A 16614-nucleotide genomic window follows, 5' to 3' on the forward strand; every position below is an offset into this window, starting at 1 on the left:
GCCTAATGTAATGGAATTTGCGGGGAACATAACTATTACTATCATTTGAGATTCCTTTGTACTTTTAAGGCGAAATACATTCAAATCTAATTCTGGGGATAAAGGGAGCTTTACAAGCTTTCTGAGATGTTCGGCATTGGGCTACTACTATATTCCCATTTTTCCTTATGTGGGAGAAATTATACTATGTGACGGTTCTCTTTCTGCTTTTAAAATTTCTGGTTTTTCATTTCTTGGAGAAAGATTTCCTCTCTGTCCTGATAGTATTAGTTTTAACATTATTGTAGTCTCTCCCTCTGATTGCAAGCTGTTTACTGAAGAATGTAGTTATAACTATTATAGCAATTATAACTGATAGTTGTAAGTATTTCCTGTGCTCAAGTTAGGTTAATTTGAGTGCAGTGGTGTAAGCAGCAGGCAAAGCGTTAAATTGAGTGATTTCTAGAGAGAAACAAATTAAGACAGCACCACTCTTGTCTGGTCAGATAGTTTAAAAGAGACATTTGTTGATTATTTTGCCATGGAGTTCGTGTGTGTGTTTTTCCTTTATGATATTTTTTGCTTATGAGGATTTTAAGATTTTCCATTATTTTTTTAATCTTCACCCAAGGATTTTTTTTTTTTCATTATTTTTTTTTTTTAATTTAAGATAGAGAGGAAGAGAGGGGGGAGAAGGGGGGAGAAAGAGAGAACATCAATGTGAGAGACAGACATTGATTTGGTATCTCCTACATGATCCCGACCAGGGCCAGGGATCAAACCTGCAACTGAGGAACGTACCCTTGACTGGGAATTGAACCCACAAATCTTTGGTCCATGGGCCATCGCTCTAACTGCTGAGACAAACCATCCAGGGCAAGACACTACATTTAAATGATAGCAGTTCTCCCTTACCTGCGGTTTTGCTTCTCGTGGTTTTAGTTATCTGTAGTCAACTATGTTCAGAAAATATTAAATGGAAAATTCCAGGAAACAATTCATTAATTTTATATTGGGATTTTCTGAGTATCATGATGAAATCCCATGCCTCCTGGCTCTATCCTGCTCATGATGTGATTTGTTCCTTTGTCCATCATTTCTACCCTGTACAGACAGTACAATAAGATACTTTGAGAGACAGACCACATTCACATTAGTTGTATTACAGTATATTCTAATTGTTCTGTTTTATTAGTTACTAATTTCTTACTATGCCTAATTTGTAAATGAAACTTGATCATAAATATGTGTTTAGGAAACATGCACGTGTGTGTGTGTGTGTGTATATGTGTGTGTGTGTGTGTGTGTGTGTATAAAACAAACATACATGTATGTTTTTGAAGCATACATATATATGTTTTGGAAATTATATATATATGTTTTGGAAATTATATATATATATATATTATATATATATGTATATCTCCCAAGTTGAGAATAATTGAAATTATAGCCCTGGCCAGTTCGGCTCAGCGGTTGAAACATTGGCCTGCAGACCAGAGAGTCCCAGGTTCGGTTCCCACTAGGGGCACATACCAAAGAAAAAAAAAGAATAATTGAAATTATGAACTATAGAAAGTTCAATCTAAAGGTAAAATGTAAAGATTTTTGTTTGAGGTCATACCTCTTGTTAAGCCAGGACATGAAAGTTAACCTAACAGCTGTGTACCTATTCCTCTTTGTACACATTTATTGCTAAATTTTTGGGGAACCCATATGATCCAGATTTTATTTCAGTAACAATTACACGTTCAATGTAATTTATTTACTGAATACCTCTTTTATGGCAGCAGTGGACTAAGCCAGTAGGGATTTAACAAAAAATGTAATTTCTTCTTATATACCTATTAGTTCACATTTAAATTATTCTACATGTTGGCCTGTTGGGTAGAATACATAGGTTAATGGAAACTGCTCCACACTTAAAGCCTAACCTTGTATAAGCCAAGGTGACGTAATAACATTGTTGGAGATGGGGAACATGGAGAATGAGGAAATCTATTCTTTTGGTTTTTACTGTGATTTAATACAAAAATCTTATCATTTTGAACATAATGTTGTTCTGACAAATTGTAAATGAGGAGTTATTAGCCTGTATTTAAGTCATTCAAGTTGTTTATTTTTCTTTATTGATTTGAGAGGGAGAGAGAGAGAGAAACATCAATGAGAGATAACATTGATTGGCTGCCTCCTGGATGCCCCCCACTGGGCATTGGGCCCACAACCTGGGCATGTGCCCTGCCTGACTGGCAATAGAACTGGTGACCTCTTGGTGCATTGGTCATTGCTTAGCCGGTGAGCCACACTGGCTGGGCAGTTCATTCAAGTTGTTTTAAACGGTTTTTGGAGGTCAGCTGGTGTGGCTCAGTGGGCTAAGCATCATCCTGTGGACTGAGAGGTCCTGGTTCAATTCCCGGTCTGGGCACATGCCCGAGTTTCATGCTCGATCCCCAGTAGGGGACATGCAGGAGGCAGCCGGTAAATGTCTCTTTCACCCTAATGTTTCTATCTCCTATCTCTCCCTTCCTTTCTAAAAGATCAATAAAAAAAACATTAAAATATATATAATGGTTTTTGGGAGACGGGGTGGGAGTGTGCTTGAAGTAGTCTGCGATACTGCAGAGATTAAACTCTCTTAGGGATACTTGTAAAGTAATTGTGAAAAATGTGGAACTGTAGTACCAAAGACAGAATTAAATCATTTGAAGGTAAGTAATAGGATAGCTTATTTCATTTACTTTTAAAATATATTTATTCTCATTGTAATGTTTTTCACTGTGGTTGCTGTTGTCTTTTTTCCCCCCTCTAACCAGAGAGAGAGTGTGTAGAAACAGCAAAAAAGACATTGTTTGGAATTATGTATGACTGGAAATGTGACCAAGCAGTATAAGTTTTGATACCTTTGTTTAGGAAATGTGCCTTCTTTTCCAGCCTCCTTTTAGAGGACTCTGAAGAAGAAGATGGTGACTTATGTAGAATTTGTCAGATGGCAGCTGCATCGTCATCCAACTTGCTAATAGAGCCATGCAAGTGTACAGGAAGTTTGCAGTATGTCCACCAAGAGTGTATGAAAAAGTGGTTACAGGCGAAAATTAACTCTGGTAAGATTTTACCTTATTGTATATTTTTATAATTTTTCCCAAGAGATGCACACATGTAATATGTATTTTAATTAAGTCATTTCAATTTATCGATTGTCGGATTTATATATGTATATACATATATATATATATATATATTATTATTATTTTTTTTTATAATTCTCACCTGAGGGTATTTTTCTACTGGTTTTCAGAGGGGGGGGGGCATTAATGTGAGAAAGACACCGACTGGCTGCCTCCAGTACAATCCCAGCCAGGGCCTGGGTGTTGAACCCGCAACCCTTTGGTCCATGGGCCATTGCTGTAACCATTGAGCCAGACTGGCCAGGGCTAAAATTTATGTTCTTAATCAAAAGTGTCTTGATAATTTTTGAAACAAAAACATTAAAGAGCATTGGTCTTGTATCATAACTTTAATTTATAATAGTGTTTCTTGTATTTCATGTACCCAATAAACAATTTACTTCTTCACAGGTGTAATACAATGATAATTTGCTGCTGTTGGGTAACCCTTATGTCATGTAAGATCCCTTTAGATTAAAGAAACATATGTACACCTTGGCTGGTTTGTCTCAGCAGTTAGAGCATTGGCCCATGGACCAAACGGTTGTGGGTTCGATCTGATCAAGGGTATGTACTTGAGTTGCAGGTTTGATCCCTGGCTGGGTCGGGAGGCGATCAACCGATGTTTCTCTTTCTCCCCACCCCCACTCTTATCTAAAATATCAATGGGAAAATATCCTCAGGTGAGGATTAAAAGAAAGAAGAAATATATTTACTATTTATCAGCTATGTGTTCTTGAAAAAGATTTATTGTTTCTAATGCTGTTGTCTAATGTGCAGTAATAATGAGGTTACTGTAGAGATTCATTTGTTTATTGCATGTCTGTTATGAAACCAGGCACAGTTCTACATGTGAGGTATAGAATGATAAACAAGACAGAGAAGGTACTTGCCCTTGTGGTGGTAATACTGGGTGTGTTAGAAGGAATGCCTTTGAAGTGAGGACATTTATACTGAACAAAGGAGTTAGCTAATCCAGAACAGGGGAAAGCATTCCAGCAGAGGGAACAACTAGTGCAAAGACTTTAAGGTGGCAATGACTTAGAACTGAATGAATCTTGCATGTGTTTCTGGAGTAAAATTACTGGGCAAGGAGAGGAGTGATACTGTTGAAATAAGAAATTAGCAGAGGCTAGCTCGTTCAAGACTTTAAAAGCCAATGTCTGAAGTTAGATTTTTATCTAAGTATGAGGGGAAGCCTCTGAAGGGCACAGGGGTGTGAAATGATCTTATTTCTATTTTGGGTGCTTTGTGGACAGTGGATATTAGGAGGACACGAGTAGAAGCAGGAAGCCAACCAGTAATCAGTTTTAACCAACCAGAAATCTGTCTTATAAGAGGTGATGGTGGTGGTAGAAATGGATGGATTTTTGGTATGTTTTGGAGGTAGAGTCTATAAGACTTGCCAGTGGATTGGGTTTGGTGAAGTAAAGCAGTAAGAACAACTAGGGAAGCCCATATTTTTGCCATAAACAACTAAGCAACTAGGGTCATTTAATGAAATAAAGAACATAGGGAATGGAATAAATTTGGGACAGGAAATCGAGTTCTGTTTTAGGAATGTATATGAACTGCTTATTAACCAGATGGAAATGTCAACTGGGCATTTAGCTAAACAATGGAAATTATAGCTTGGGGAATCATAATACTATTTTTAGTATTGGGATTTAAATAAGGTCACTTAGAATAAGAACAGATAATCAAAGAAATGAGCCCAGGACAGAGCCTTGGTACACCCACACACTTAGTGGGAGCAGAGGAGATTTGAGGAGCAGCCTCAGTCTAGTAAGAAGAAAAGTAAGAAAATGGAGTGCTGTGCAAGCCACAAAAAAGAGTTTTAAGGACGGTGTAATCCACCCTGTCAGATGATATACTACAAAGAGATAAGAACAATGAAATGACAGTTGGATTTGGTAGCATACATCTTCGTAGCTTGTCTCTGGAGTGGTGGCATCATAAGCATGATCAGACTGTGCTGTGGAGAAAGGGAAACATGGGATCCAGTAGTTAGCCTTTAATAGGAAAAAAGGTACTTAATCTCAAGAAGACTAGTGTAGATAGGGATGTCGATCGGTTGCTTTGGTGGAAACATATAGTACTTGGATTCCTATATAATTATTTCTGTTTTCTTAGTTAAAGGAGGTAAGGTCATTAGCTGGTTAGGGGATGGTTTAAGAGATTTTGATGTGTGGGGAAAATACCATTCTGAGACGTTTTCAGGAAGTACCAGTTTCATAAAAATCAGTGGCCATGAATATGATTCACAAGTGAAATATATTACACTTTTTTAGAAGCAGTTTTTATATGTTCGAAGTTGAGTTCAGTGGGGTTGAGGTATTTTTTTTTTAATACATTTTTATGGATTTGAGAGAGAGGAGAGGGAGAGGGAAATATCGATGTGAGAAACATTGATCAGTTTTGCCTCCTGTACATCCTCTACTGGAGATTGAGTCCACAACCTGGGAATTGAACCAGTGTTCTTTTGGTGCATGGGATGATGCCCAACCAACTGAGCCACACCAGCCACGGTGGGGTTGGGATCTTTACCAGACAAATATGAAGGGGGTTAAGGGTATTTGTAAGGACATAATTATATTCATGGTAATTAAAATCAGGAGGATATAAATACATCAGCAAGTGGGTAGTGAGGAAGTGATTGGGTCAGAGTCCTTGAGACTCATTGACATGAAAGAGAATTGCCAGAGTAGGTGAGTTAAAATGATAAGAAATTGTAGGTACACAGGAAGAGAGGATGCTTAAAATATAGATTTAGGGGTAGTGCAATAAACTGTGGTGACAGGGTCAAGGGTATGACCATAGAGTAGGTGGTTAAGATGGGGAAAGGTGATATAAGAAGCAAGGTTGTTGAAGTCAGCATCAGAAGTGAATGATCTATGTGGATGTTGAAATAACCAGGAATAAGTTGGTAAATAAGAGAGAGAGCCAGATGTTAGTCATTGATGAATGAAGAGTTTCAAAAGAGCAATAGGTTGGGGGGATGCAGCTGCAGAAGAGTATCAGCTTGGGTCTGGGGCATTATGGTTCAGGAATGGAGTTAAATAGATTATTTAAAAGAGATTAGTTATTAGAAAGTTATATTTAGACCATAAGTATCAGAGGACATAGTGAATTGACTAGAAGAGGGAGAAAGATGGGAAATTAGATCAGATTAATAAATATACATACTTATGTAAGATTGAAGGTTTGATAATGATACCTTAGAGACATAGCAAATAGGTTTTGAGGTATGATGGTTTTAATTTTAATAATCTGTTGGAGGATTCTGGTAACCTGTTCAAGCTGGAGATTATGAGACTACTAGAAAACTTTTTTTCTGCAGCCAAGTAGCAAAGGTGTCCTAGAGGTAGGGGCATTATTTTTTCTTTTAAGCTAACCTGATGCCAAAGCTGTGGGATGGGCCATTTCACCTATAGCCTCTTCTTGGCTGTATGGTGTTATGATAGCCTTGTAGTCTTTATTTGTCACTGTCCTGGAGTGTTACTAAGATTAAATGAGTGCTCAGCATGGCTTTTGGCAGTTAGTAAGGGCACAGAAATGTTAGCTATTACCAAAATGAAAAACATCTTGACTCAACTTCTAATATATTTGCAATTGGATTGTTAGTGTAGTGTATTTAGGAAAACAGACAATACAGTGTATTGTTTAAGAACATTGGCTTTTTGGAGTTAGATAAGCCTAGATTGGAATAATGGCTCCAACACTTAACAGTAGGATCTTGAGGAAGCTTTTTACTACTGGTTTTCAACCCTTGCTACTAATCAAAATTACTCATTGAAGATTTTTTAAATATGGATTCCTTGGATCCACTCCTGAATGGTGTTAAGTAGGTCGGGGGCAGGGCTTCAATTTCATCATGACTTAAATTGAGTAATACTTCATAGGCCTATTGTGAAGGTCAAATGAGATGATGTTTACAAATAGTTCCTCACAGTACTGGGCACATAGTAATTACTCAAGTGGGTTTCATAATGTTATAATAAGTACTTTCTAAGATAAGTACTTTTAAGAAATGATCAGATGAATCTGAGGATCTCAAGAACTAAACCTTTCTGATAAATTTTCATGATCCTTTCTCATACTAATCATAAATAACCCCATCTGGTAGAATATTCATTCTGGTAGAGAGTGACTTAACATGTATTAAGCAGTTGCCATATATAGACTGTTTAACTATACAGGATATACAAAAATGAATAAATGAAGTTTAGGCCAATGTAGTCAGGGCCTACTGGAATGACATGGGAAATATTGGTGAAAGAATGTAGGGATAAGTAGGTTCCTCCTAGCTGAGTATGGCTTTTTGAACAACTTTTGTAAGTAACTTATTCCATGTAAAGAAAAATGAAGCTCTAAGATAGAAAGTAATTTGTGTGGAATGATCTCCAAGATTCGTATTTAGTCGTCACCTTAGCTTTCCTGTTTCTGAATCAAAGACTAGTTTTAAGAAATGTCTCACAAGCGAAAACCTTCTTAATGTCTTTCACATTCTCTATATTCATATAAGTGGAATAATGAGGTATTTGTCCTTTTTGTATCTACCTTATTTTAGCATAATGTTTTCAAGATTCATCTATGTAGTGGCATTTATCAGGACTTTATACCTTTTATGTAGAAAGGAGCTGTTTTGATCTGGACAAAGGTGGATTTCTCCTTTTTTCTTTCGTAGCCTAAGGACAGCACATTTCTTAAACTACAGAAGGTCTTAGGTATATATTGTCACATCAAAGATACTGGCCTGGATATATGCAACTAGTTGAGATACTATGTTATTAAACATTGTTTTAATGCCATCTTGCCAGTGTACTTAAGCAGGAAGTAGGAAGTACAGATGACATTCCCTTATCAGCTTCCCAGGATCAGTAATGTATGAGTATTTGAGAGAAGAAAACAACAGATATCTAAACAATGGGTGGAGGCTTACATTCCATAGAATAGGACTTGATGTGCACACTAGGTGTTGCTGATTGTTATTTTAAGAAACATTACTGGTTTATGGTAGTAATCCAGTCTACCTTCTTCCCTCCCTTCCTTTAGATTTTCTCTGTTCTAAGCTTAAAACTTAAAAGGAAAAAATGTTTTGTGGAGACATCGCAAAATTAAGCTTCACTTGTAATTTAATTATTTTTACCAGGTTCTTCATTAGAGGCTGTAACCACCTGTGAACTCTGTAAAGAAAAATTGCAGCTGAACCTGGAGGATTTTGATATTCATGAACTGCATAGAGCTCATGCAAATGAACAAGTTAGTATATTTTGCCTAATTTGGTAAGTGTCTGTTCCATGCTTCAAGGACAACTCTTGAAGAAAAGATTAAGACATGGTCAGAAAACCAGCATTAATAAAAATATAAAATAGTAATGTTCATAACATAATTCTGTTACTACATTAGGTATTATGACTTTATAATTTTTATTTTTCTCATAATTTTTTGTAACTGAAAGGCAAATAACCAAGTCACAGGTTTTTAATTTTATTTTTTTTTTCTTATCCTCACCTGAGGACATTTTTTGCATTTATCTTCAGATAGAGCGGGAAGGGGAGAGGGGGGAAGAGAGAGAGAGAAACATTGATGTGAGAGAGACACATTGACTGGTCGCCATCCACACAACCCCAACCAGGGCCTGGGACTCTGGTCCGCGGGCTGATGCTCTAACCGCTGAGCGAAACTGGCCAGGGCAGGTTTTAAATTTATTTAGATAAAATACATCATGTGCTTCTTAAATAAACCTGAAAATATAAAGGCTTAGGAAAGTGGTCCCAAAGTAGGCATGCCAACCATATGTCCCTAGAGATGTCTGAGTTACAGTGCTGATGAGTGCTAGAACATGATTAAAACACCAACCCCTGGATTTGTTTCCTATTTCTGTATTTTTTATGTTAGCAATAATTTTTATGTACATATCTGACTACATGTTCTTACTATCCTTGTTCCCTCCACCCTCCTCATTTCTGCCTCCACCTTTATGTCAAACAGGTTATTTTATGAAATCTTGTATTTCACGTTTACATTGCCCCCCTCCCGTTTTAGTATTTATAGCATTATAGTCTACCTGTTGTTCATATAACGAATAATGCCAGGATTTCTCTGATCATAATAAATTAATTTTTAAAATATTTTCAAATAAATTTTTAAAATATTTTTTTCTCAGATTTATTGGTATATATTGAAACTCTTATTCCCCAATAATTTTGATCACTAATTTTTGTTTCTTGAAGAGCTTTAAGTTAAAAAAATGTTGACATGGAGTTCACATAACATAGAAAACTCCATTATCCCCTGGAAACCACCAGTCTGTGTTCTGTCTCAGTGAAGTTACCTGTTCCGAACATGTCATATAAATGGAGTAATGCAGTCTATGGTCTTTTGTTGACACTCTTTACTTGTAAATGTGGGAATAAATGGATACCCCTTGAAATCTGATTAAAACCATGAACGCTTCTTACAAAATATGCATAGACACAAAATGTGTATATAAGTTAAGGGATTCCCAGATCCCTTGAAGCTAATTGCTTAGATCCAGGTTAAAAATCACTGATCTAGTGAAAGAAACTTTAGGCATTTGATGTAGTACAAATGCTACTTTAATAGTAATTAGCTTGTTATTCTCTTAAGTCAGTTGTCCAAAAAGAACACCATTTTAAGCAAGGAATTTTCTAAAATCCCCAGAGTCTCTAGACAACTGAGCATTGGTACTTTAAAGAATGGAGGGAATAGTATAGAAAGATGGAATAATGCTAATAAATTCTTTTTATTCTCAAAATGAGAATAGGATTCAAAGAATGGTTCTCTTTTGCCATTTTTCCTTTTCTAGGTGCTTCATCATGTCTTTTAAAGGTGTTGTTTGGCTTTTCAATTCAACCAGGAATGTTTTTACTGAAGGAATTTCATGATTCACATCTTAAATAATTTATAAGTGTTAGGAAATATTAGGTGGAGTAGTTGTAAAAAAAAAAAAAATGACAGTTTGATTACACTTCCTGGCTTTAACTTCTTTGTGAATCATGGATTCTAGTGGCCTGACAACTACCCCCATTTTAAGTGATTAGTTTAATACAGTTTAGTATTTCATTAAATGGATAATTAAGTGAAGCAAGCATATAAAGAAACTTTTAATAAATATTAAATTCTTGAATACTCAAGAACCTGATAACTTGCTGAAGTTGGTACTAAGAATGCACACTTTCTAAGATACCCCAAAATGGTACAGCTTGCAAATAGTTTATAAAAACTACAGGACAGTTTAGATATTTAAAACACTATGATTTGTAGTCTTAGCTTCAAAACAGTAGAAAAAATTGGAATCAAACTATTTGAGGAACAGTTAACTCTATTTCCTTTTTTCCTTAGTTCATTTTTAAAATTTTATTTTCTTGTTAATCCTCACCAGAAGATACTTTTCCATTGATTTTTTTAGATAGAGTGTGTGTGTGTTGAGGGGGAATGATGTGAGAGAGACACATAGACACATCGTTTGGTTGCCTACCGCATGACCCTGACTGCCACCAGGTATTAAGCCCTAAACTGGCCAGGGCTCCTTAGTTTTGTGATTACCATTGCCTTTAAATTAATTGTATTACATGAGGAACATTTGACCTATCAGAATGGGTATTAGTTACATAGTATATTTAGTTAGCTATACATGAAATGGTAATTTTTAAGGAAATATTTATAGCCATTTGTGCTATGAAATTATGAGTTTTATAGAGAACCAGAACATTCATTCTACCATCAAATGATTTAAAAGACCCACTTTTATATAAAGTTACATAAAGAAAGATTATATGAAACTAAAGATTATATTCTCACACTTATTTGGACTCATTTGGCATTAGTAAAAATTTATGAAGTTATGAAGGGTGGCCCTTTATTTTCTGTTTTAAAAGATGGCACCAGTACTAGGAACTAGACATGAATGTATTTCTCATGTATTTCCTCTAGTTTATCAGTGTGCTCTTGACTATCAATCTTGAGTTTACTAATTTTTTGTTCTCCATATTCTTCTCTTCTTTTTCTTGTTTGTTTCTCATTGAAGGCTGAGTATGAATTTATCAGCTCTGGTCTCTACCTAGTAGTGTTACTGCACTTGTGCGAACAAAGCTTTTCTGATATGATGGGAAATACAAGTGAACCAAGCACAAGAGTCCGAGTAAGTAATATTGGAGTGGGGGAAAAGGGAAGATGTGATGCACCAATATCTGCTTTCAAAAACAGATTGTCTTATATGCTCACATTCTATTTCTTTTGAGAAGCTCTTGTAATAAAATATTTGTTAAAAATAAAGATATTGTAGACTTAATAGAAATTGCTGTTTTCTGTATCAAGCAGCCTAATTTTCTTTACAAAGCTAGTTTGGAGAAAGATGTAATTTTCTAGCTCTTAAAGGTAATTGGAATATTATTTCAGTGAAAAACAGAATTGGAAACACCAAGGGGAAAAAGCTTTTTTAAATTGAGAGGTGGGGGTACTTAGTATTATAATTTAGAAACCTGAAATTGAACTTCAAAAACCAAGAGAGTATGGGAAATTAACTTCAATTTATTTATTACTGTCATGTAAGAGCTTACCAATGTACTAATTTTTAAGTGCATCTATAATACAAACTACTTAAGATAAGGACTATTTGGTGTTTGCTTTGTTACCTTAATTTAAGACTTAAGCTAGCTGTTTTTTTATTAGGTACTAATAAATGATACATTTTACCTCATGTACCAGAGGAAATTTGTTTGCCTGCTGCCTTCCCCATTTTGTGTAGCAGAGGCTAGGGTTGCCTACATCTCATTACTATAATAGTCTGAATACTCTATATCTTTAAGTGTGTTGATAAACATGTCCTTTAAACTTTTTTATATAAATGTTCATTTTAGTTATAAAACTTTAACAGTTTATGGTATTTTTAAAATTATCAAAATTCTCAATGTGTATTATACTTCTAAATTGGTAAAACATTTTTCTGTAACCATCATGTGGACATTATTATACCTGTGAGCCAATTGCCAGATTATTATCATTACGGAAAAGAGAATGAACTATTTAAGACCATTTAGAATTTGAGCAAAGAATTTCTCTAAGTACTTTATAAATCATAGAATCTAAATTTAGTTAATGCCATAAAATGACTTCTCTCTGAAGTATGAATAAACCATGTAAAGCATGTAGTAAGGTCTATTGAGTTCATGCCTTTGCAAAGGCTGTAGTCAAATTAATATTAAAGTGCAAGTCATTTTTATGATTTTTTTAAAAAGTAAATAATTAAATGTAATACTTCTAGAGCTAGCAAATATAGTCAGGAAAATATTGATTCTTGTTTTGGTTTTTTTTTAATTGACCACTAAAATTGAAATTATTTAAGTCTAAAGCTTTTAATTATTTTTCTTCATAACTGTTGTTACATTTATGCAAAAGAAATGTTATTTGATAAAAATACTGCATTTGCTTCCAATTTCTACATGATTAATACATGATTTCTACATGACTAATAATGATTTATTTAAAAAAATAAAAACAATGTCCTTAAGCTTTGTAATTTTTGATGTGGGGGGGAAAGACCCCTATGTAAAGGATTAAAATGGTGTTTGACTTTTAAAATAGAAATGAAATTCCTATACTGATTCTCTCTCTAGATCCATTTGCAACATTTCAACTACTGTATTTTTTTCTGCATTGTTTCTAGTTTATTAACCTTGCAAGAACTCTTCAGGCACATATGGAAGATCTCGAAAGTAGGTGGAATTTCCCCTCCCCAGACTTGTTGAATTTACTTTTGCAAATTAAACACACAGAGCAAAACCTAAGTATATACTCTCTCAAATTAGAGCTTCATTTATAGGCTTAATAATACCATTGATTTGGGAAAGATCGGCTGGGCAACTGACATTAGTTTTTTAAAAACATATTTTTAAAAAATAGTATTAATGTTAAGGTACAGAAGGATCTCATTTTAACCACCAGTATATTACTTTTATTTTAAATAAAATTTTGTTTTGGATCACCTTAATTTTCACACTCAAAACGAAGAGATGTTTGACTACTAATCAAGTCACACTTTTTAATCTGTTTTGTGTATGTGCATGAAATTTTACTTGTTCTGCTTTGTTAGATCATAAAAGGTGTTCCTGGGTTTATGTATAATTTTAGGAAAATAGGGGTAAAAGAGCCCTAATTCTGAGTCCGTAACAGAAGTCATAGTGGTGGGTTGGTTGTTTCTTTTTAGCTCCTTGTTCAGGTCCTCGTGGACCTTTAATAGGCTGCCAGCTCCAGTGTTTTAATATCACATTCCAGCATTAGGATTTCTGCCTGGGCTCCTATATGAAGGCATGTAATGCCCAAATCTTTACAGGTATCTGTACAACTTACCCTCTTCTCAAAGTCCTGCAACCTCTATGGTGCTTCATACCAGGTGGACACAGATATTGATGGCTCTGAAACAGTTTCTGGACTCTGAGATTACCCTGTTTAGTACTTTTTCACCCAAAGCAATTGGCTCCCCATTATCAAATTCAAATACACTCTTTGAAGTGTTTTAAAATATGTATTCTCCAATTGATTACCTTCTATATCATCTTCAAAATTCTTGAAAGTGTTCTCTGTAGTGTGTATGACATTTTCAGCATCTTTTGAAGGTTTGAAAAGGACTTAGTCCTCATAAGAACCTTTTACTTCCTTGATTACTGTTAAGACATGGATTTTTGTCATTAATTCTGTACTATTTTTAAGTTTTAAATTGTATATAAGAGAGTCAAATGGTATATAAAATGAGAATTCACTTGGTGTAAATATTTTTTTTCCTTTATACTATCTTAGTTCAGATCCCTTTTTTTGTAAATTATACTTTGTCAGATATGATTATAGTAATTTGTTTCGGTATGCATTTTCCCCAGATTGTTTTTTTTTTAAACACATTTTCTTTTATAATTTAGTTTCCTAAACATAGCAGTGTCTACTCCCAACATGTGAGAGGAAAAAGTTGGAGGTGAAATATACCCAAACTCAGCTGAGAATGAAAGATGTTGTAGGTGCTACAAGTTAACTACTAAATACCAACTTATTAACATATTTTGAATATTGGTTCTGACTGAATTTTATTCTGTGGTATAAACCAAATAGAAAACATGAGAAGTTATTTGCAAAGCTATTTTATTTTTAGTTTGATACTGCTTCATGATATAGCATAAAACTTAACTCTTGGATTTGCTCGTTCATGAGCCTTATGCTTGATATCATTTATCAAAAATTAATTTAAGTTTTCTGCAAGATAAACAAGTAGATTGAAATATGGAAAGTAAAGTTTCATCTGTAATGTAGCATAGTTTTTGTTGATTTGTTTGCTGGGTGCTCTTAAATTGGTTTTAACACGAAGAATATACATTTAACCTTTCTGCCCCTGATAATAAGGGAAATGCTAGTTCATTGTTTATTTTAGTGAACCTCCATTTTCTTTGATATGCAGAGCAGTTTACAGAATACTGATCTTCCTAAAGACATTTCAGGGTGTTTAATATTAAACTCTTGAGCCACAAATGACTTTAATGCAGAATTGTTGCAAAAGTGATAAGTATCTGACAATGTGGAGTCATAGGAATAATCTCAACAAAGGGTTTTTACTGAATCCAATTATTTTAATTTAGGCTTTGTCTATATAAAGCTAATTTTGAGTAACTAAAGAGAGCTTTTTCTTGGCATTGTATAGACACAGCTTCAATGTAATTTGCAAGAACACCCATAACCTATTCTATGTACATTTTCTTCCATTCTCACCGGATGCATCAAAACATGTAGTGTAATAAGCCAGATTATACTCAGGTGTGTGAGAGCACTTGCTTTAAGTTCACTTATTCTTCATTGTAATTGGCTCCTGTGAACACAGATTGATCTCAGAAACTTTTAAGATGTGCTTGAACCACATTTTTAAACACTTTTGTTTTTATAAAAGCATAAACAGATTTGAGGGTTGGGGACATTGTAGAATGGCATTATCCACAGTTGAACCACCTTAACCCTGTCATAACTTGTCATTTTGACCAAACAGTGTACTAAATTGGGATTTTATTTTACAAGTCATTGCTGTTCTGGCTTCATATTTACACTTCCATTCTCATCCCCCTTAAAATCATTCTTGATCATCCTGTTTTCTTTCAACAGCTTCAGAGGATGATTCTGAAGAAGATGGAGACCATAACAGAACATTTGATATCGCCTAACTTCATATAAGATAAATGGATGATCTGTTAACAAGTGTTTATTAAAACTGGCAATTAAGTATGAATTAATTTTGTGGGGAAATGCCTATTGAATACATTATATATAAAATGAATGAATGTGTGTGTGTATATATATATGTGCATACGTGTGTGTGTGTGTGTGTATATATATATATACACATCTATATTCATTCTCAAGTGTTGCTGAATTGAAATTCTACTTGCTGGACCTTCTAACATGGCCAGTGACTGATGTTTATATATTGGTAATCAAAAGTATTTTTCTTTTAGGTGAGTGGGAAAGTGTTACATTGTTTTAAATATCTGAGCAATGCCTACAACTTTTTTTTGGTTCTGATTATTATTGTAGCCATATTTATGAAAATGGTTCGTGTTTTAGTCTTTTGCTAGTGAAAAAAGTGAGACAAAACTATGGTTTCAAAATAAAATGCCAAATGGCACCTAATTACTTTTTCTTTTAAAATGCCTTAAGTTACAGTCTCATTTTCATAATCATTTGCTTCTGGTGTTTTAAAAAAAAGAAAGGGGGAGTAAGTTAGGAAGAAAAAAGAATGGGGAGTAAGTTAGGAAGAGCATTATATTAGGTGTCCAAATTTAAATTCTAAATTCACTTACTGACAATATGTAATTTTTTAAAAAGTATATCAATTTAAATATATTAATGATGGATAAATTTTTGTATTGGTTTGAAAAATGCAGATTATATTTGATAGGCCATAGTATGTAGATATTCCTATAGGAATATTACAGCTATAAATTATACCAGAATTGCCCGTTAAATTCTATTTGGTTAAAAAAATTATTGCAATCTGGAGTTGATGGAATATTTTTAAACCCCACATTAAAAGTTTAAAACACTGGTTTACAGTATGTTTTTTAGTGTTGTCACTTCTTTGTAAATAAAAACTTATTTGAATCCTGTTTGTTTAACTGTTCTTGCTAATCTGAGTGTTTACTTGGTGGCTTACAGAAGAGCTTTCTTTACCTGTTCACCATGAATAGATCTGCTCTGTGGTCATAGTTCCAGAGAACAGTATATTTTCTGTCAGCACCCTTAGAATTCACTTAAAAACACCTTCAGGTGGTTTTGGATTAAAAGTCTTAATGCCATGGCAACAAACTTCTTTTTCAGAACCTAAATAAATACCATGTAATTTCTCAAGTGTGAATTGACAGTTTGCCCACACTTAGATTGTTGTAAAACTTTGGCTTGAAATAAAGTGTAACTGATT

The 16614-nt window shown here is 34.3% G+C and overlaps 1 protein-coding gene across 4 annotated transcripts in view; it reads left to right on the forward strand.

Annotated features, from left to right (window-relative positions):
• Positions 1–16614, forward strand: part of MARCHF7 (membrane associated ring-CH-type finger 7) — a 45380-nt gene extending 28766 nt beyond the window's left edge. For 2 of the 4 annotated variants that reach the window (XM_036253771.1, XM_036253770.1), the window contains exons 5-9: positions 2911–3080; positions 8296–8405; positions 11197–11310; positions 12835–12883; positions 15303–15361. In XM_036253771.1, the coding sequence (XP_036109664.1) occupies positions 2911–3080; positions 8296–8405; positions 11197–11310; positions 12835–12883; positions 15303–15361 (502 nt within the window). Of the gene's footprint in view, positions 1–2910; positions 3081–8295; positions 8429–11196; positions 11311–12834; positions 12884–15302 lie in introns of those variants that run through there. The other 2 variants (XM_036253769.1, XR_004958644.1) reach the window with 2 other exon arrangements.

The sequence above is a fragment of the Molossus molossus genome, unplaced genomic scaffold (assembly GCF_014108415.1).
Source record: "Molossus molossus isolate mMolMol1 unplaced genomic scaffold, mMolMol1.p scaffold_m16_p_11, whole genome shotgun sequence".
NCBI lineage: Eukaryota > Metazoa > Chordata > Mammalia > Chiroptera > Molossidae > Molossus > Molossus molossus.